Genomic DNA, 22,793 nt, shown 5'->3' with positions numbered 1-22,793 from the left:
TGCAGCCCATACACACACACACACACACACATACACACACACACACACACACACACACACACACACACACACATACACACTACATTGGAAGTCCTTCCTGGCATCAGGAGGTGCCCACTTCCGTTTCCATATCCTCAATTGCTAGGAGTCTCAGCTAATGTCACTCCTATAGACCTCTGAGGCCTTTCTGGTTCCAGGTCTCCAGCTACTCCAAGGGATGTCTCCTCCCCTCCCCCACTTATTCCCATTCACTTTCCCAGTGTTCTTGCAGCACCTCCCACATCCAATACCTACCCCAGTTCCCCTCCCTACCCCTGGTCTTACTCAGTTCTCTCCTTACATCCACCTCTTTATATATTTTATATCCCCTACTGAATGAGATTCAAGCATCCTCCTTTGGTTCCCTATTATATTAGCTTCTTTGAGTCTGTAGATTGTAGCATGGATATCCTGTACTTTATGGCTAATTTCAATTTATAAGTAAGTACATACCATCCATGTCTTTCTGGGTTTGAGTTATGTCACTCAGGATATTATTTTCAATTTGATTATTTCTTTATTATTCTTATTTTAAAATGGATTTGAAGTCTTAATCTTTTTGATTTAGAAGCAAAACTTGGGAGAGAATGGGAGTCCTCTGGAGCTATGGACACTTTATCACATCCAGAGTTTAAGAGTTTGAGAGGTAAAGTGCCAGAAAAAGAAATTGCCACCATAGATATCACAAGCCAATGACATACACTCCTATGTTTTTTTTTCTAAATGTGAAAAAATAAAATTTATAGGCAATGAGTTGAGGTTAGAGAGGAATTTCATTTTGTGATTATAAGGGGGCACTTGAGAAAAAGAGAGAGAGCTCTTTAAAAGAAGAGCTGGTCCCTGAGAGTGTGCTACCAAGAGCTTCCAATAGGATTTATGGCAGAAAATAAGGTGAGGTTTAGGTAGATGAGCCAGTTGGCCTCAGGTATTTCCTCTTCCCATAAAGCTTCCAGATAGTTGGGTTCCTGGGACACATTTAGCCTACATATAAAAGAAGAGGTATGATAAATCAGAACAGGAGCCAAGAGCCCTGAGGGTATTTTAGTCTGTGGTTATGACAAACCAAAGACATTTTGGCTTTGAAAAAGAGTCATGATTTCTGTCCCTGAACTGCCTGTCTGACCACTTATTATCTTTTCTAAATAATTATATGAAAATTCCTCATTAACCTCTAGTCTAATAATTAGCCTTACAGGATGAATATATTCTAAAGATATATATATATATATATATATATATATATATATATATATATATATATATATATATATATATATTAAATATCAAGTCATTAACATAATGGTTGCCAAAACTTGGAAATTCCCCAGAAATCTTAATCTGGAAAAAGGGTTATCTTGGAACTTGCTCTCAGCCGGAAACAGGACCATGTCTCTAGGATACATGTTGAAAATTTGTCAGATGGCATTTGCTCTAGATAGTCAACTTGGCACAACCTAGAGTCACCTGACAGAGTGATTGCCCTTATCAGGTTGGTTGTGAGCATGTCTGAAGAATTGTCCTGTTTGTTGTTTGTTGGTAATAGGGTTTCCTGTGAAGAACATCCTATGCTGTATAAAGAAGCAAGAACCTGTGAAATAAGCAACATTCCTCCATCTTTTCTACCTTTGAGTTTCTGTTTGAGTTCCTGCCTGCCTTCTCTCGGTGATGGACTATGACATGGAATTATAAGCCATATAAATCCATTCCCAAATAAGTTGTTGTTGTGTTGTTTTTAATACAGTGTTTGTCACAGTAGCAGAATGAAACTAGAACAAAATTAGAGAAAAGACTAAAGCCTAGAGAATGATCATGGATGAAGCCACACTATAAGGCTATGTAGGTGTGCAATTCCCCTTCCTTCTATTTAATCCTATAAACATGCTATAACTCTCATAAAGAAAGTCCTATAAACATGCTATAACTCTCATAAAGAAAGTCCTATAAACATGCTATAACTCTCATAAAGAAAGTCCTATAAACATGCTATAACTCTCATAAAGAACTTTGAAATAATAGGATCTCTTTTTGATGTGGCACATTGGATTGGTTTTTTTTTAGTATTAATTATTTTATTTTCTCATTTAACCCTGAAAAAAAATGGCTTATTGAAGTTATTAGAGTTCAGGCTATGACCATAACAACTTCAATAAAAGTCATAATACTGATAAATACTTCTTTCTTGAAAAATATTAAGATCTATCATTCTTGTAGTTTACTATTTCCTTAGTTACTGGTTTTTCAAATGATGTGCAATTACATATGGGAATCTATTTTCTTTTTAAATACATATTATGTGTGCCATACTTAAAAAATAAACATAGCAAAAATTTCCCATAAGCAAAACATATGCTAAAATGGCATTATTCTCATTTATTTGAAATTATGGATATCAGAAATATATATTCCCTAAATGTAATAAAATTTTGGCCAATTTAGTAAGAAAATAAGAAAAATAATCTTAAATCTTTATTTTTAAGTGTCTTTGCACAACCAGATGAATTTGTATACTATAAAAAGCGATGGATACATGACAATCTCATCTTGAAGGAGTCTTCATCTGATTAGGATCAGGCACTCTGTATACAGTTTTCCAGTACTTAATTCCTAGCCTGTAAATGAATGTGGTCTTGATTGGTTAGTTTTTAGTCCTGAGTGGCTAGGATGATCCAATAAGCAAGTCACTTCCTGCCTTGTAAATGAGGCAGCATGTTATATCAGGATACCACTGATTTTGATTGATTTTTCCATTTCCTGTTCTGTTATTCTACCATGTTATGCTCTGTTTAATGGAATGCCTTCTATGCTAGGGAAAATTGAGGATCCATTCTCTTCCTGATCTCTTAATAATGGCCTTCTCTCCACATAGCTCTGTAACCAGAGTAAATAATGTTAGAAGCTAAACCCTAATAGTTCCAACAAGCCAGATTTGGCTACTCAGCCTCAATGAGCAACTTACATGAAATAGTTGTCCAATCTAGCCGAAAATAAAAGACATTTAGAAGAAACTAAAATATCTGTGATCTAAGGTTTAATGAATATAACTAAGTGGCCATGCCAAGGTGTGTACTATCTAACCTCTAATCTCTCTTCTCTCTGGAATTTTCTTCTGGCTACTTTTTTTCCAATCTAGAATCTGAGGTTAAAATAAAATTTAAAGACCATCTGTTTTTCTGTTCAGTTTGTTCTCTGAAAATGAAGTGCCCTAGAATAATATCAACTTCATATATTTCAGATAAACTAAGTGATATTTTTAAGGATGTAATTTCAATTCTTTTAGAATAATAATACTTAAGAAATATTTACTTGACTATTTCTACGTTCAGCAGAATTTTCAACTGCAGTCACACACAAGCCTTTGAAAATCCTGCTTCCATCTGAGTACTTATAAACAAAGTGGATTGCTCTATTTGCAGATTTGATTTTAAAAATAATGAAACTATATATTTCAGAAGAAATAGTTGTTGCTATATAAATTGGGAAATGAAAAACAAGATTGATTCCAGAAAGAAAAGTGTCTGTCGGAGTGAGAGACATGTTAAGAATGAGGTACTAATTTGCATGGTTCTGAAGTATGTCAATATAATGACAGAAATACAATTAAGCATCCTATATCTTCTACAACATCAGATTAACAAATTCAGTAAGAACTTTATATAATTCAAGCTCAAATATCTATAAATTCATCCCCATTTCAAAATCACATTTACTCAATCTTTTCCAATAATGTGGAATGATTAATTCTGCATTATTGACCATCAGGCTAGTTGTTATAATACTTTCTCTGCAGTGGTTATTCCTGTTCATTTGTTTTTCTCACTAGGTCTTAGAATTGGATTAGTAAGGAATCCTCAGAATCATTGTTGCATTAAAAAAGTAAAACCAAGAAAAATGATGACCAAACCAGGTTCTAGTTTTCCAATCCAAGTGATATACTACTCTCATTCCAAATGAGATGTTTAATAAAAAATGGATTGTGCATGTATTCTATTATTTAAAATTCATTTGCCCTGGATGCACGTACAGATGGTCAGAACAATTTCAGTCCTCATTTAAATGCTTTGTTTGAATAATTCTACCATACTCAACAAAGAAAACACTCCCTTTAATATTAAAACACAATGGAATATCTTTTAAAATACTGGAATGATGAAATAAATTTCTCATAAAGTCTCTTTGGCACAAAGCATTCCTGGGGCTGGAGAGGTTCCTCAGTGATTGAGAGTATATGCTGTTCTTACAGAGATCCTAGTTTTAATTCGCAGCATGGTTGCTTACCACTGATTTAATCTCCAATTCCAGTTTAAAAGATGTTCTCTTCTGACCTTCATGCCACAGAATACACATGGTTCACATAACATCCATGCAGGAAAAACAGTCTTACACAAAAACTTCTTTTGAAAAATAAAAGAAAAATGTAAAAACAAATTATGCACTTCCATTTTCATGTTAATATCAAGGCTAGGAAATCATGGGTTATTCTCATCCTCCATCGGAAAAACTTCTTTTTGTAGTAAATAATAGAGATTACAGAGATTCAGGGCAAATGAAGGTATTGAGAACAAGTGATTGTCAAGTGCTTAGCCCTGAATAAGACATTTATGCCATTTCTAAGAGTTAGGCTTCATCACAGAAGGGAAGAATAAGAGCTAGAAAAAATGAAGAGGAAGTGGCCATGTCACAATCATTGCTAAGGTGGTCTGACAACAGCTGAAATGGCCTTAACTGAGCCTGCAGGTTTAGGTCTTTCAATCGTCAATCATAGACTTGTAAAAGGCTAATGGAGCCCCACCACTCTCTGACATGTTCTGACATGTACTGATATGTTCTGGAGGAAGGGCATTATCTTTAGTTGTGTATGCCATGTTGAGCCTTCCAGGCTCCAATGGACAGTCCTTTGGGCACACAAATGGACCTGGATGAAATAAGTAGATCATGAAACTAGAGAAAACGTCAATGTGGAATGGAAGCCTATAGGGAGAGGAGAAAACAGGGGCACAACAGATGATAAATATATGTGTGAGTTGTGAACAAACATTAATCATTGTATATACGAATGAATTGAAAAGGAATACATGTTATCAATAAAAGTTAATAAATATTGGCAATTCAAAATCCCATTCCACTTTCCAAGCAATACCTTGCTCTGTAGATTTAAGCCAGTAATATGGAACTAGTTGACAGGGAAGTAGCTGCAACATTTGAAGACAGTAACTCACTTCCCTGGTCTTACTCTGTAATTGTAAACTGCCAGTTTTGTCTTTAGATTAGTTTTATCTTCTCTGAAGCCTGAAAATCAAAATACATTATGATGGTTGAATGAAAAACCTCATGTTTAGCTTCAGTTCTTTAAGAAATGACTGAGTGAAAATAGAAAATATCAAGACTTTGTTTCTTGGAAACTTTGACGATTAAACATATCTAAGTTCACTCCATTTATCTCATTGATAAGATCTTTGGGGAACTGATTAACCTATATCTATCTTTCTGTTCCCAGCTTGAGAGGGAGAAGTGGAGTCAGAGACAGAAAGAAACATTAATGCTTAATAAGGAAACTTATAGAATTACTATTTTAATAAATCTTGTGTGTGGCGCTGCTAACTGCCTCAATGGTTTATGTTCCTGAATCAAAACGATGCAAATAGCCTTTATATTTTAATATGCTTTAAGCAGCACAATAGCTGGGTGATAGCCTAGCCTTCATAGTTCTAGAATCTACATTCATCCAATAATTCTGAGTTACTATTTCCTAACTTTTATGTTCCATCTTGGCTGCTCTAGACCCAGTCTTCTTGGTCCCCTTCCATGGAGGCTTTGGTCTACTCTCCTGTCCACACCTCAGGCATAATATTTCCTCCTCCTCCTTCTTCTTCCTGCTTCTCATGGTCCCAAGCCTGGGAAACCTAAAATTCACCTTTCTTTCTCTCCTACCAAACTATTGGCTCTAGGCATCTTTATTTGCCAATCAGAGTTAACTGGGGATAGGATCCCAGAAGCTAAGTGAACACCCTTTCCTGAAAACTAAGTTGGGGGACCCCATTAACATTACAAAACAATCAGTTAAAGATCCAGATAGATTTTCCTGATAGATTAAAAGATTGGAAATTAGAATATCCATATGAGAGAGAAGGTATTTGTCTTTCTAGATATGATGACCTTAGTGTAAGTTTTATAAGTATCATATATTTATTTGCTGATTTAATTTCTAAACAGTGGAATAAAATTCTGTCAGGTACATGTATTTTTCTTACCTAGTCATAAATTGATGGAACAGGGCTTTTCTAGGCAAACAAGGGTTTATTATCACAATATATGTGTCAGTATGAGGGCATCAAACCCAAGTCACTTATCATTTTGTCACTTTCTCTACATTATGTTTTCTTGAAAACAAACAACTAAAACACCTTTGTATTTTGTTTACTTTGACTAGCAAATGTAGTCTTCACATGATATGATGTAAACAATTTCCATGAAAAGATAGAATTTTCTCTCCATCATGACCTGGTTGATGTTTGAAATCCCTAAAAATGATAAGGCAAAAACCATATATACAAAGTCCTTTAATGTAAGTTTTCTGTGATAGGAGAGCCTCTGAAAGCAAGGCAAGTTAAGGGCTGGAGTTGAAGAAATGAACCAATATTGAGATACAGGTTCTAACGTTATGGGCAATAGTTCTTCAAGCAGTCTGTTCAAATTCTGCAGTGTCCTGTGTGGCATCACTTACCTTTGAGTAGAGATTACAGGAGTGGCTCTGACCTCCAACTGAGGTAGGCCAGGAAATTTCTCTTGCCTTATTATATAATGGGCTCTGATGCCAGTCTATGAGGATGAGGTTATACTCTGAGGTTGAACTGAGTATTTTATTCATTGCCAATGGATGTTGGAGGCCCAGCATACTATCGATGTTGTTACCCCCTTGACAGATGGTACTTGTTGGTATGAGAAAGAAAGCTAGGAAAGCTAAGGAGATTAAGTCAACAAGTAGTATTCCTCTGTGGTCTGCTCTCCACTTCTCACCTCTAGATTATTAACTCAATTTTCTAAAATTTCACAATTATTTTAAGATGAAGAGATTAGAACAAGGAACAGTAGAGGTCCAGATCCTGAACATGTGAGATGTTCTTCTACATAAGAACTCCACTTCCTGACTCCAGAGGCTGGGTACTCTGGTAGAACAAGTATGATTGCCCTCAGTCCCTATTGAAATCTGGGTCCTCAGTCTGTTGCTGATAATGTGGCACCTTCATAAGTTTGACACTTGGAGGAATCAGAGGGTTCCTAAATTTAAATGGGGAATCATGAAATCCCAGTCTTTCTACTTTCTGACATATACTCCCATTTCTTCTGTTAACTGTGATGTTATCTGCCATTATTTTGCGATCATCACTTGATTCTAAATAACAGTTATGCCTATCCTCCAGTTTACAAAACTATAAGATAATACACTTCTTTACTGTATGTAGTTATTCTACTTGGATATTTCGTTATAGTAACAACATAAAAAATACTATACTATGCAAGTAATCCTAAAATATTCTTTCTCTTTAAGATACTACAAGTTCATTTTTATGACTCTTAATATATTTTAACCACATCTACTCTATAAGAATATATACATTACATATATACATATATATATATAATTTTTCAGCACAGCTTTAACATCTTACAATACAATATCTAAAATAACACTGGAGTTTTGTTTAAAAGTCTGTGAACCTCTCCTGAAATATTAAGATTGACATTCCATTATGGCATGGACATAGGAGGATTTGATTTAATATACTCCTTTGACAAACTCTTCACTTTTCTTTTAAAATATTAAGAAGACAGGAGAATTGTATTTAGGCAATGGTCTAGGGAGTAACATTCTTAAAATATTCATCAAAGGTGTATGAGATTGAAAAGGTGATGGCTATAGTTTTTTAGGAACCTACTAGTCTTGCTGACACCATTTTTAAAGAAAAAATATTTTGTTTCTGTGCACACAGACCTTGCAGTTTCAATTAGATATACATGTTATAAACAATAACTAAATCTATGCTGCAGGGGACATAGTATTAATGACTCATTTATGTACAAATCTATAGTTATAATTATTGAACACTTAATATATTCTAGGAATATAGGTTCTAGAAAAGATAAAACTCTAGATTCCAAGCCTTTCAATAATGGATTGAGAAGAGGATAGTAAGAGCTCTATCTGTCTTCTCTTGACTGTTCTCATGACTATGGGAACCCTCCTCTGGGCAAACAGAAGATCGTTGGATGAAAAGAGGATTGGTTCTTGGTTGTGGATAGCTAGGCACTGACTCATAAAAGGAGATTCATAAAATCTAGCATTGAATACATAGGTGATGTTTGTGTAATAAATTCAAAACCCATTAAACTCAATGAAAAGGCATACTTTTCTTTTGAAATTTACTGTTTATTAATGTTTAATAATTAATATTTACTGTTTATTAATGTTTAACTATTAATTAAAGAATAATACACATCTCTTGCATGAAAGAGGGGAAGAATTTTTCAATCAAATATGAGTCATACTGGACTTGCCACAGAGATTCCTGTGGGTTTGATTCTTGTTGTACTGTCTGAATGACATGTTCCACCATAAAAGTGGTTACATATTATTTTATTAGTTACAGACTAAAAGACAAAATAAGTCAATTTACTTACAAAGTCCATTGATGTTGTCAACATGTATTTAGATGATAGAAAATGAGGAATTCTCTTCTGTAGGTTGCAAATGCTATGTGATAATAAGCTTATTTTTTGAATTAGAGGGAAGTAGTGGTCTATAGGCCTATTATTAATATTTTCCAAATGTTTTAGCTAATATCAACAGGGTATAAAACAAGTTCCAGATATGTGTGGTGAATAGCTGCTGAACAGTGAAAGAAACCCCAAGCTCTTGTTAGTTCTGGCTATAGCCTTGCAACCTGTCAGAATCATGAAGTAGTTAGTCTGAAGAATCATCAGTATGGTGTGTTCCAGAGAGCATTACTCATACATAATCTCAAGCTGAGTAAATGTATCTCACTTGAAGTTTTGAATAAGTATTACTTTAGTAGCTATAATCACAAGTGGGCATAAGAAAACTAACAAAAATGTTGTCCACTTGCCATTATAAATGTTTGCAACACTTACAGATATAAAATTTTCTTCTACTTACACCATTGAATAACCCAAGGGATAGTTCATGGTCATCTCTTTCCTAGGAAAATGAGTGATACTTGTTTGTTGTCTTTCTGCTGTCTCATTTTAAATATCAGGAAAACCAAAAGGAGCCAAAAAGTTTATTCAAAGACATGACATTTGACTCTACTGATCTTAACTTGAGTTTAATCAACAGAGAAACTAGAATACATGCATATATATCTTTCCCCAAATATGTAATAAAATACTCTGACAGAAAAAACCAAAAGATAGAATTCTATTTTGGCTCACAGTTTTAAAATACAGTTCATCAAGATGGCAAAATCTTAACAACAGGAGCCTCAGACAGCTGGTTATGCTTCATCTACTTTCAGGAAGTCAAGAGCTATCATACCTCATGCTCAGCTATCTTTCTCCTGTTTAGGCACTCCAGAATTCAAGTTTAGGGACTACTGCCTAGACTCCTCTTCAGTGAGCCTCCCTCCCCATTTGATCTAGGGGTAATTTCCTACATATATGGACAAACTCCCCTGATCTTAATTATCTCTCACATATGTGCCCAGAGGCTTTTGTCTGAGATGATTCGAATCTTACCATGTTGACAATTAACAGTATCTAGTTTAACTTCCAGTTATCTTCATTAGAGCACATTATATATATTTTTACTTCAAGTTTAACTTACTCAGTTCCCATGAAAGCTTGAAATATACTGAGGAACTCTGAGAGGTAGAAAATGACATTCTTATTTTCTGTTTGAAGGCAAGTTACCTGGATTGTTGAAGTGACTATTTGAAGAATTTCTAATCAGGCAAATGGAAGACAGAGTATTAAGTGGCTATGGTGTGCTGAGTTTAAATATCTGTGCTTCCTGAGTTAAGAATAAACATAATAACCACAATAGAGAAGTTTTTAGATTGATTTGAACTTTAATGTTTTCAAGTATAGTTAAAAAGTAATAACATTTAGCTGTCAATACTAAATACTATTAAATAATATAGCTCTTTCTAAAAAGTAAAATAATCTGTTTATTATATTAAATACTTCTCAGTTTTAAGTCACTGGCTTACTAACCCACTGCTCGCTTCAAGGCTAAGCCAGCTGCAACTATTTCTCTGAAATGCATAACATTCTTTGGTGCACAGCCATGTTTCTGGCCAACCTGTCATTTTGCTTAACGATCATTTATGAGCTTGTCAGGGAGGAAATCACTGGAGCATTTAGACGCCTCCCATATGACTGCTTTTATACTGTTTAACACGAAATATCTGAGTGTATAGGCTATATTGTGTGCCCTGTAAATTTGAATTTTCTTCATTGATTGATTGATTTGGTGCTTCAGCCAAAAATAATACCAGTGCAGGTGTAAATGCCAAGAGGCAAAAGGCATGTGTCTAGACATGTGAATTTCTGACATATAAATTTCAGGTTTATAGTGCATACTCTCAGAATTAATTTTATTATTTATCTGAGAGGAACATATGTGGAGTTAAGTATCTGTGCAGAAACAATTTTTCTAAAAATCATGATTTATTTTGAAAAATGGGACTATTTATGGATTTAAAGTAAAAGTACATAAAAACTAAACTATATGTTAGATACTGTACATTGTAGACATTCATGCTAACAAAATATCTACATTGTCTTTGAAGATATTGATTAGGCTTGCAAGATACAGAGCTAGGGTTGTTTTGGTAAGCATATTTAATCTGGAAAAAGTAATGTATGATTGAACTTTAATCAGAAATGTTATGGCAGAAATTTGGTTTGTTCTTAGTGAAATCTATTGTACATTACATGTGTAATTATAGTTTATGTTATATTGCTTTCTCCCTTTATTATGTCAGCAAACATTGAAAAGTAACCAGTGAATTAAATTAGTGATAAACCTAATAAGAGATGTTATCATGTAAATGGACATTTGGTGACAGTTACCACCCATGAAAATTTGTTTTGACTTGCATCTCACTGAATATTTTCATTATTATTCATCTAAAAATCTTTATTGAATATTTACATTGTTTATGCAAAATATGATACTGGTGAAATGAAGGAATAATAGCTACAGTAATAGGCTAAAGTGAGTTTTTGTGGTCCCTATTATTAAAGCCAAATGTCTACATAGTTAACATAGATCTTGGGCATATTGGATCTCAAGCAATTTTAAGTCACCTTGAATAATTAACCTTGTCAAGAAACAACCCACACCATTAAATAAGATGATCAAAGTAGCATTCATCACTAGCATTATTATAAATGTTAAACTAAGCATTACGCATCTGTGAAGGGTGACATTGGCTGTCAATGAAGTAGGATCCCTCAAGTGTCTAGTGCATCTGAAGGGATATTTCTAGGAAGGTTTAACTGATGAAAGAGACCCACACTGATTGTGAGTCACCATATCTTATGAGCTGAGGTCCTAGACTGAATCAGAAGGAGAAAACCAGTGGAGCACAAGTCTCCACTTCTTCACTATGAATATGATATGGCCAACAGCTTCATTCTCCTGCAACCAAACCTTCACTGCTATAAGGAAAATTATCCCTTCATACAAGACACTGCTTTGAGGTGGTATTCTGTCTCAGTAGCCAGAATAGCAGTCAATACAATATTATATACATCATACTCATTATGAAATGATAACTCCTTATTGATGACTGAGAATACAGAAAAGATGAATATATGAATAATCACAAGTTTTGATGACAGGTTTAAGAAGTCCTTTATTTCTAGGTTTATCTTTCTCTCCTGCACAGTAGAACTATCCTAGGTTTAGATGAAATTTTAATGGCCTTAACCAGTCTTCCTGAAGCTCCTTTTATTATTATTTAATTTAGTTTTTTTACTTAAAACCTTTAAAATTACAAAGCAACTGTAGCATCAGTATATTTAACACTCTAAATAGCAGGAAATTATTTTCAGGACAGAACTGAAATGTACAATGGGAAGGAGAGCCCACATGACAGACCTTAATGTCCTCCTCAGATTCATCTTGGGATGTTTAACTTAGAAGTCTAAGTTTATATCACTCAACTTTTGTTTAGATTCCCATTGTTCATGTTTGCAACACTTATTGCTCAAAGCCCTTTCCTCTTTCAACTCTACCTACTAATCTCATCTTCCTTGACCGTGTATGCCACTTCTGAACTTCCTATTACCATTTCTCTCTATTTATTACTGTAGTCTAATCAGAAAGTTGTCAACAATGGGTCAGGTAAGATCTATTGAACTTCCCTCATTAAGTTATGTTGAAGAGGAAGAGAATGCTGAGGGCTACCTATTTGTAAAGAAGCAAAAAGAGATGTATGTTTCCTTTTTCTTTACTTCTTTCATAGTACATATCTTATTATATTCTTCTATGCCAGTTCCTTCATTGTCTTCCACACCCTTTTCCAATCCAACTTCATGTTCTTTCAAAAACAAAACAAACCCAATTCACAATAAAAGTTGCAAACTGACAATCCAAAACACAAAACAAAACAAAAAGCACATAAAAGCATATAGTCTTGGGTCTGTACACTTCCTGGGTATAGGGCCTGAACTGAAGTGCAGTTGATATACTCAGTGACACTCCACTGGATAAAACTGATTTTCCCTTTCCCAGTGGATATCAATTGCAAATAGCTTCTAGGCTAGATGTAGGAGTTCATACTGCTCAGTTGTAAATGGGACTTCTTTATCAAATTATTCCAGCCCAGGCTCTAGGGTATGTAAAGAGAATAAGACTATAATAGCTGCCTCTCATTGAGGCACAGCAGCAATGACACACATATGAATATGACAGCACACATAAGACCTGAACAAGTTCAACCAGACAAAACCCCAGCACAGAGAAAGGAATGTGGATCCAAAAAATATGCACTTAAGTGGTGAATAACATTGTCTGTGTGGAAGAATTGTTCTTTTTTTATTTTTATATTTTTCTCTTTTATAATTATTTTTGCCAAATTTATTATACAAGCATTGTCATCACATTGAATTATCTTAGGAATGCCGATGTCATTTTCGTGTGGTATACACACCTGAATTCCAGTACTTTTTAAGCTGAGGTAGGAAATCATACATTGAAAGGCAGTCTGTCAAAATTATAAGAAAAATAGTATAGAATATCAGGTTCCAATTAAATCAAATGAATCAGAGGATTAAAATTTAGCAAAATAATTTTGAATTAAATTACATGTGAATAGCATTGATTTGTAGAACAGAAGTTACTCCTAGAGCCAAAAGACAATGATGTAATTGTTTTAATGAAAAGGTAATTAGCAGCTAATTTGGGAAGAATGGGTAGAATTTGGGGATATAGAGTATGGTTTTATTAATAACTTCACAATTATGGTTTATGTAGATGGTTAATAGAGACAGAACTTTATATTTTAAAACATTTATTTGTAACATTTTATCTGTTTCTCCAAGTATTTTGGTGGCTCATAAACATTTTTTAAAAATGTATTCACATTTGATAATTTTATATATATGAATACTCTATTTACATTATTTTAGCCTTCTCTCCATTCCATTCAACTCCTCAGATCTACCCCTATTCCCACCAGTTCATGGCTTCTCCATCTTTAGTTATTGTTGTTCCTTATATTTGCTTACATCTATTTTATCACCCACTAAGTTTATTCGGTATTGCTCACTATACATGTTTAAGGATGAGTACTTAGGATTGGACAAACTTTGGGAGTTACTACCTGGAGAAGAAATAGTCTCTGTCTTTCAACAGCCATTAACTTTCAGTGTATTTTTATCTAGTGGTGGGGGCTTGTAAAATCCCTCCAATTTTCATTGGCATGTCAACCAGTGTTGTTGTTCAAGGCTAGTATAAGCAACCATGTGGTTGAGATTTCATGGGGGCAGCTTCCTTGTCATGAAAAGATACTATATTACAGCAGACATTCTGGTTCTCTTGCTCCTAACATTTTTCATTTTTCTCTCAGTGATCATGAGGTATAGAGGTTGGGCTGTAGATTTATCAAGTGGGAACCCACTTGATTAGCAACCCTGTTGCCAGTTAGTCTTTACATTTTAACCAGTTGTGGGTTTCGGTAATGATATCTGCTAGAAAAAAAAAAAAGAATCTCCTTCAATGAGAGGAAGGAGTTAGACTCATTTGAGGCTATGAGGGTAAGTATTTAGAATGAAATTATAAATAACACTAGTTTAGGATCATGACAGTGAAACAGAACTACCACTTGCATACACATATGCCTCATCAACCACAAGTAGTTGCCTGGGTTCAAAGAACCAGAAATGAATTTCTGCTTATTGAGCAGGCCTTAATTACAAATAGATGCCTGTTAGATAATGCTAACACATAAGTACCACTGTTACTTCTTGGGGATATTTTATGGTCCTGGTCAATATTGTGCTTTGCATGTATCCCATTTGAGTAGGGGAATTGATATCTATTTTTCCCTTCACACCTTAAATAGCTCCCTCTGGTACCATGGAGCTAGTTATCAGGAAGGAAGCTTCATGGTTAGATCCAGCTCAATTCCTATAAGTCCTCTGCCCACAATTTGTGGTGCTTTCTACAATAGAATCTTACCTCCAAGCTCAAGGATGCAACCAAAGACAATAATAATACTCTATCTTGTTTTGGGACTCTGTATTTTTGTAAAGATAGTATAAAGCTTTTGAGGTAAGCATTGTTGCCAAAACAGCATAACTTCATTTAAAATACACATACACATACTATTACACATATTATATTAATTTTAAGCAATCATACAATAATATGATTCTTATGTCTTTTTTCAGCCATTCTTAGTGTTATTTATGCCTCTTACTCCCCCCCCCTCTCTCCCTCATCCCATGTTAAAGCTTCTCCCTTCTAGTTTTCTTCTATTTCCTGCTTAATAGCAGTTCTGCTCTCCTAGTTCATGTTCTGAAGCTCTTTCTACCTCTACCTCCTCCCACCTCAGGAACCTCTTTATTTTTACGTTCCTAATGTCTGTAGTTTCAATGGATTATATGAACCTTTCTAAAGATTTAGAACTAGCATTCACAAATAGGAGAGAACATCTGTTTTGTTTGTTTGTTTGTTTTCTTTTTTGGTTGTGAGTGTTTCACTGTTTGGGTACCTTGGTATAATAATTTCTAGTCTTTTCCATTTACCTCAAAATGTTATTATTTCATTTTTTCTTAAACCCGAGTAACATTCCACTTTGTATATGTATTATATTATCATCATCCTTTTGGTAGTTGAAGGGCATTCAGGATGTTTCCATTTCCTACCTAATGGGGATAGAGTGACAGTAAACATAGCTGAGCTAGTATCTGGAGCAGAATGTCCAGTATTTTGGGCAGACGCTGAAAAGTAGCATAGCTAAGCCATATGATAGATTTACTTTGGATTTGAGGGAATTCTCCACAGTGATTACCATAGTGGTGCACCTGTTTGCAACCCCACAAATTGTTAATGATGGTTCCCCTTAACCCAAAACTTACATAATTGTATTATTGACTCCAAAGACTTCTTTTCACAAAACTTTTGTTGAATTTAGGATAGAAAACTATTTCCTCCTAATTAAGTTTGATCTTTTCACTATTTTATTAATATGATTTGGAAAACAACATTTTTTTAAGATAGTTTTTTAAGATAGTTTTTTTCAGGTAGTTATGAATTTTCTTATTTTTCTTTATGTTTTAACGCATTATGATGAGAAAAGATACATAACTTCAATTTATCTGAATTTGTTAACATTTAAAGACATATTTTAAATAAATAGAATTATATCACATTCTTCTTTCCGTTTTGTAACCCAACTCCTCCCAGAGATCCCCTTCAATACCTGCCATACATTTCATTTTTTATTTTATCATATTCTTTAAAATTTATAAATATTTTATAAATAAAAATGAGTATTATAAAAGTTGCTTGATATAAAACAACAATCAATTGAATAGATTTCAAGACCATTATGTGGTACATAGCAAGACACTGTCACATACAAACAAGCAGAAAGTGTATATGGATTGTACAATACTGGACAAATTTCTCCAGTTACCAAATTAGAGGGACCATTGGATGACAGCCAACATATTTTCTAATTCCTCATACTTTTGAATTTCAATTGATTAGGATATGTTAGTAATGTTAATTTTCATATTAAGAGATATTAAGGAAAGGTAATTGTTATTTCCTGTTAGTTTTGTTGTAAGAGGTGGAGTTATGTTTGTGTGAGTTTGTGGAAAGTTTACTTTCTTGCTTCTTCTAGGGTGGAGTTTTGCTCTTTACATTGGTGTTTTCCATCTATTATCCTTTGTAGGGCTGGATTTGTGGAAAGATATTGTGTAAATTTTGTTTTGTCATGGAATATCTTATTTTCTCCATCTATGGTAATTGAGAGTTGTGCTGGGTATAGTAGCCTGGGCTGGCATTTGTGTTCTCTTAGGGTCTGTATGACATCTGCCCAGGATCTTCTAGCTTTCATAGTCTCTGGTGAGAAGTCTGCCGTAATTCTGATAGGCCTGCCTTTATGTTCTTGACTTTTTTCCCTTACTACTTTTAAAATTCTTTCTTTGTTTAGTGCATTTGGTGTTTTTATTATTATGTGACTGGAGGAATTTCTTTTCTGGTCCAGTCTATTTGTATGTTTTTTGTATGTTCATGAGCATCTCTTTCTTTAGGCTAGGGAAGTTTTCATCTATAATTTTGTTGAAGATACTTACTGACCAAGTTGGGAATCTTCACTCTCTTCTATGCCTATTATCCCTAGGTTTGGGCTTCTCATTGTGTTCTGGATTTCCTGGATGTTTTGGGTTAGGAGATTTTTGCTTTTTGTGTTTTCTTTGACTGTTGTGTCAATGTTTTCTATGGTGTCTTCTGCCCCTGAGATTTTCTCTTCTATCTCTTGTATTCTGTTGGTTATGCTTGCATCTATGACTCCTGATTGCTTTCCTAGGTTTTCTAACTCCAAGGTTGTCTCCCTTTGTGATTTCTTTATTGCTTCTAGTTCTGTTTTTAGATCCTGGATGGTTTTTTTCATTTCTTTCACCTGTTTGATTGTGTTTTCCTGTAATTCTTTAAGGGAGTTTTGTGTTTTCTCATTAAGGGCTTCTATCTATTTACCTGTGTTCTCCAGTATTTCTTTGAGGGAGTCATTTATGTTTTTCTTAAAGTCCTGTATCATCATCATGAGAAGTGATTTTAGATCTGAATCTTGCTTTTCCAGTGTGATGGTGTGTCCAGGACTTGCTACGGTGGGATAATTGGGTTCTGATGATGCCAAGTAACCTTGGATTCTGTTTCTTATGATCTTGTGCTGGCCTCCTACCATCTGTTTATCTTTAGTGCTACCTGCCTTGGCTTTATCTGATTGGAGCCTATCCTTCCTGTGACACTGGTTGTTTCAGAACTCCTCAGAGTCAAAGCTGTCTCTGTAATTCTGTGAACCTGGGCCAGCTGTGGGAATGACTGTAGAGTTTGTGGCCACATTCTGCTCAGGGCCCCAGCCCAGACAGACCAGAAGAAACCTGTGCCACTGGACTGGCAGTGTTCCTGTGTGTCTGGGTCCCACTGGTCTCAGCTACGCCTGGTGTTGGGACAGATGTGTCCTCCTCACCTCTGTTCCTATGATCATGGGCCTGTTAGAGTGTCTGGGACTGGATCTTCCTCTGGCTGTTATGGGACTGGCTGCAGAGTTTGTAGCCATGGCCTGCTCAGGGCACTGGCCCAGACAGACCAGAAAGAATCCGTGTCACTGGACTGACAGAGTTCCTGTGTATCTGGGTCCCACTGGTCCCAGTTAATCCCAGTGTTGGGACAGATGTTGTGTCCTCCTCGGCTCTGATCCTATGATCCTAGGCATGTTAGAGCACCTGGGAATGGAGCTTCCTCTGTCTGTTGTGGGACTGGGTGTGGAGTTTGATCCCATTGTCTGCTCAGGTCACTGGCCCAGACAGACTGCAAGGGGAAAGCAACATTTTTAAATTTTATTTACATTTTCAAAATTTTAGTGGAATCTACATTTAACTGTTATACTAAAATTACAGCCATTGTGAGATCCAGGGTCATAAAGAATGTTTTCCTGTTTTTAGTAACAGGATAATAATTTTTGTATTCATATTAAATTCAAGTATTATTTTCAACTTCTATATATACTTTATGTACAAAGTTTGGCATTTGCAACTAAGTAGACTAATTTTATTTCTTCCAGAAGAAATTCTTCTTTTATCATCTTTTTCTTATTTATTATAATTTTTTGGACCCCAGTTCAGTAGATGTTAATTTCTTATTTATCCTTTGCTCCTGTTTTTTTTTTCATTCACATTTTGAAGAAAACTTAAATGGATAAAATAAATTATATAACATACTATGATGGGACATTCAATGGAATTATGATGTGTTGGTCCCTAATGTTAATAACTAATTTTCATCCCTCACTTTCTGGTGTAAAAAAAATGTATCAACTTTTGAATGTTTATATTTTGTATAAACTTTAATTTGCTTCAGGTGATTGTGAAGTCTGGCCCGGGAACTTTTCTTAGTCTGGCAGTTTATGACAGTTATATCTTCTGGTCAGACTGGGGACGAAGAGCTATTTTGCGTTCCAACAAGTACACAGGAGGAGAAACCAAAGTTCTTCGTTCTGATATTCCACATCAACCAATGGGAATCATAGCTGTTGCTAATGACACCAATAGCTGTAAGTTTTAATAGAAAACATTTCCTAATTCTACAACCTGTCAGGTTTTTTTTCTTTTATGGTATTATACATTTTGTGATCTTATAATTTGGGAGGTAATAATCAGAATTTGACTATCAGGAACATATCTAACCTGTCTGAAAAGTTTAAATAACTTCTATAGAACTCAATTCTATAGAACTGAGTCATCATAAGAACTATTTGTGTTTTAATTATTTATGAAATTGTACTCCACTCTTCTGTAGACCTCCAATCTTCAAAAATAAAGACTAATATTTTTGTGCAAAATTTATCTCCTTGGTAGGTTTGCATCTGGTTTTATAAATGCTGCAGTCATTGTAATACAGAATTGTTCAGTAGAAAACCCTTTTATAATGTCACAACATTCTCAAAAGTCTTGAGTGCCCTCTATCTAGGTTGAATCAGTTCACCTGTTTACTAGTTATTTATAATTAATGGGGACTGTGTATTCATTACAACATATTACTCATAGGCTCCTTCCTTGCAGGTGAACTCTCTCCGTGTGCATTATTAAATGGAGGTTGCCATGACCTCTGCCTTTTAACACCAGATGGACGAGTGAATTGCTCCTGTAGAGGTGATCGAATATTGCTAGCTAACAACAGATGTGTGAGTAAGTAAGGAAAATCATGTAATACCTTTAAAATATATTGAAAATATAATACTGTGTTCATGAAATTTTACTGTTCTCCGAGAGTGAATTTCAGGGTTTTTTTTTTTTTTTTGTCTGTTTATGAAAGAATCTAGCTCATTGTAGTGTTTTCTTACCTTCATGTGATTAGTAACAGTATCCAAGATAATAACTTATAAGTCCCTGTGATTGAGGGCCTGACTGTGTTAGAAACAGCTTCAGAAGTTCCTGCATACAAGATCATCTGCCAAATTATAGCTGTGACTCTGAGACTCTGGCAATTATGAAATTAATTACAGCTGAAATAAACTAGAAACTGTATAGGAGATCAGCAACCATGCAGTAAGCCCCTCCATAGTCTATGGCACTATGTAAATGAGAGAGAATAGCTCATACAGCTTATTTGTAATCATTTCCGAACTGTTAATTAGGAATGTAACATTCCAGCCTTGCACAATGTTTATTCCTCCCAAAGGCATTGCAGTCTTTAATTAGTACCATTACAATCCACCCTTATTAACAGCAAAATTTCCAAAATAAATAACGGTTCAAGTATTTCAATATTGCCATGAAAAATTAGCAAGCAACATAAAAAAGGTTAATTTCCCTTTAACACTGAAACTTTGTATGTTAGAAAGGTGGAAAATGAAACATCTTGTTGGAAATTGGTGAATTCATTTGCAGAATGTGCCAGTTTTGACACATTTTTTTCTTCATTTGTATTCCTTTCTTTTATCATTCATGTTAGGAAGTTAACAAAAGCAGATATGTTTACATCATTACAGATAAGTAGTTTCATCTTTACCTTCATACTTCTTTGTCCCTTATTTATGAAGAGGATCCTTTCTTATATTTGCTATGTGCTTTTTTGTTTTGCGAACTTGTATTACAAACAAGGGCACATCTTAGTAAAAAATAAAAATTTGGCTTTCTGTAAGACTGTGTCAGAAAAAAAGAAGAGAATGCTGCTACTATTCAGTGAGTTTAAATGCAGATAAACAACTTTAATAGAGTGTGCCTCAAATCCCCAGATCTCTTTCTTGCCTACACTTCTTTGAACAGATGACACAACTACCTGAGTTACACTTCAGTTTACCTTTGTGGGTTGGGTCGTAACAATCAGGACCTGATGCCATGTGCACACCCGGAGCCTCAGTCATATATTAGAATCATTCATATGTATCTCAGGTCACATTGTCGGGCAGGATTCACACAGTGGCATTGATAAAAAGAGCAAGTGGAGTGTACAGTATGCAGTGTAGCCCTGTTGCAACAACAACAACAACAAAAATGAAAGTATGCATAACTGCCCCCCAAAAAGCTACCTGCTTCTTTCTCTCTGCTGCTGAGGGGCGAGGAGTCAAACAAGAAAAATATTTTAAACGTGCAGAGTTGCAGGGCTATGGAACTGAAGTGTGGTATTGAAAACCTGAAGAGGGACAAATTACTGTGGAGGCGTTCTCTATCAATTATGTGTTTTGAAATCCGGTCGTCCATTTGCAAAGCCACAAGGCTGCTTCTGCTTTCTTCTTGTCAAAGCCCTGACGACAAGCTAGAATATCTGACACATATTTGCTAACATTGTTCATGAATGTTCATAGTCTCTTTTGTTTACTGACACATGCATGAAGGTAAATATAGAAAAAAATTGTTGTTCTAGTTGTTGGCAAAATATAGAGATATCTATATCTTACACAAACATTGTTAATGTTGTGGATCTAGTCAACATCAATATCCATCATAGAACCAGAAAGGGCAAACATGCTTCAGTACTAATCATGTAAGACAATGTGAGGAACAGTAAACCTGAAAATACAGAAGCAGATAGTGTTCAGTGTTGTGTACCAAATGCAAGTGTGAGCAAGAATTCTACTTGGACAAAAATTATTTTGCATTACACATATATACTCCATTTTCATTCTGTTGCTGTAATAAAACACTGACTGTATGTGTCTTTGGGAGAAAAACAGTTTATTTTATCTTACAACATACTGTCCATCACTGAGGAAAGTAGAGCAAGAACTCAAGCAGGAAACTAAAGTGAAAATATCTCACAAATAGGCCCATAGACTATTCTGATCTGTGCAATTCTTCTGTTGAGTTCCTCTCTCCTGAAGTTCCTCTAACTATATCAAAAACCTAATATCACAGAAAACATACATACCAAAAAAATCATCCAGACTGAGAAAATTGTGTTTCTCCTATATATACAAACACATGTATAGATTAATTATGTAGATAAAATGAAAAGAGCCCATGTATTTGAAAGAAGGCAAAGAGAGGATTTTAGGAGGATTTATCAGGAGAAAAGGGGAAGGAAATTTATAAATTTTATACAGTATAATATCAAAAATGAAAATAATAAAAATTAATATATATATACACATTTGTATCTACATCTATCTGCCTTCTTTTTACATGTCTCTATGTGTCTTTATGATAACCTCAAAATGAATAATTAGTATAATCATTAAATATAGAAAGTTTCTATCATAGAAAATTTTAATTGAAATATTACTGTGCATGAGGCCAATAAAGATAAGTTAGAACTGCCAGTAGACCAGTCTAAATTTTGTTCATTTCATAATCTAATATAATTTTTCCAAAAATCTTAATATTTTTCTCTTTAAATAGAGGCTTAAATTCTCAGTTATTTCCTCTGAAATGATATTTTACTGTGGCTGGAAACAGTTCATTCCAAAGTGAGGAAAACATTTGGTAAATACTGCATTGAATGAATTTAACTTAATGAATTAACTTATAAGTTTTAGACACATATGTAAGTAATATATATATATTAAACTAAAGAAAAATTAGGAATAATAAAAACAGTGAATTTCAAGTAACATTAGTGGGTACTTTAGTGACATTTTCAAAAGTTATAAAACTGATAATAATTTGTGAAATTGAACTGTATCTTTTACAGGTCTTAATTTTTATTACAGTAAGAATTATTAATATGACTTGATTTCAATATATAATTAGTTAACAAATGACCTTATAAGTATTCTCTAGGACATTTAACACCCACAAACATTGGTTTCTAAACTTTGCTAATGAATTTATTTTTGTGTATAATGATAAATTCTTATTTTCCCCAATATAAACCTTCAAAATCAGAGGAAATATAGCATTCTTAAGACAAAACTGATCTCTGAAAACAATATTTTGTATTTTATTATTGTTTCTACCTTAGAGCAAATTGTAAGGAGAGAGACAGAGAGAGAAACAGAGAGACAGAGAGAGACAGACAGACAGACAGAGAGAGAGAGAGAGAGAGAGAGAGAGAGAGAGAG

The 22,793-nt window shown here is 34.4% G+C and overlaps 1 protein-coding gene and 1 pseudogene across 7 annotated transcripts in view; one reads left to right on the top strand and one right to left on the bottom strand.

Moving 5' to 3' along the window:
* LOC116090126 overlaps window positions 1–22,793 on the bottom strand; it is a 1,191,078-nt pseudogene that overhangs the window by 288,145 nt on the left and 880,140 nt on the right.
* Lrp1b (LDL receptor related protein 1B) overlaps window positions 1–22,793 on the top strand; it is a 1,939,581-nt gene that overhangs the window by 1,609,341 nt on the left and 307,447 nt on the right. For all 7 annotated transcript variants that reach the window (XM_031370139.1, XM_031370141.1, XM_031370138.1 and 4 more), the window contains 2 exons: window positions 18,653–18,845; window positions 19,354–19,479. In XM_031370139.1, coding sequence (XP_031225999.1) covers window positions 18,653–18,845; window positions 19,354–19,479 — 319 coding nt within the window. The remainder of the gene's footprint in view (window positions 1–18,652; window positions 18,846–19,353; window positions 19,480–22,793) is intronic.

This window comes from Mastomys coucha, unplaced genomic scaffold (assembly GCF_008632895.1).
Source record: "Mastomys coucha isolate ucsf_1 unplaced genomic scaffold, UCSF_Mcou_1 pScaffold15, whole genome shotgun sequence".
Classification (NCBI taxonomy): domain Eukaryota; kingdom Metazoa; phylum Chordata; class Mammalia; order Rodentia; family Muridae; genus Mastomys; species Mastomys coucha.
This window is presented reverse-complemented; position numbering and strand designations above follow the sequence as displayed.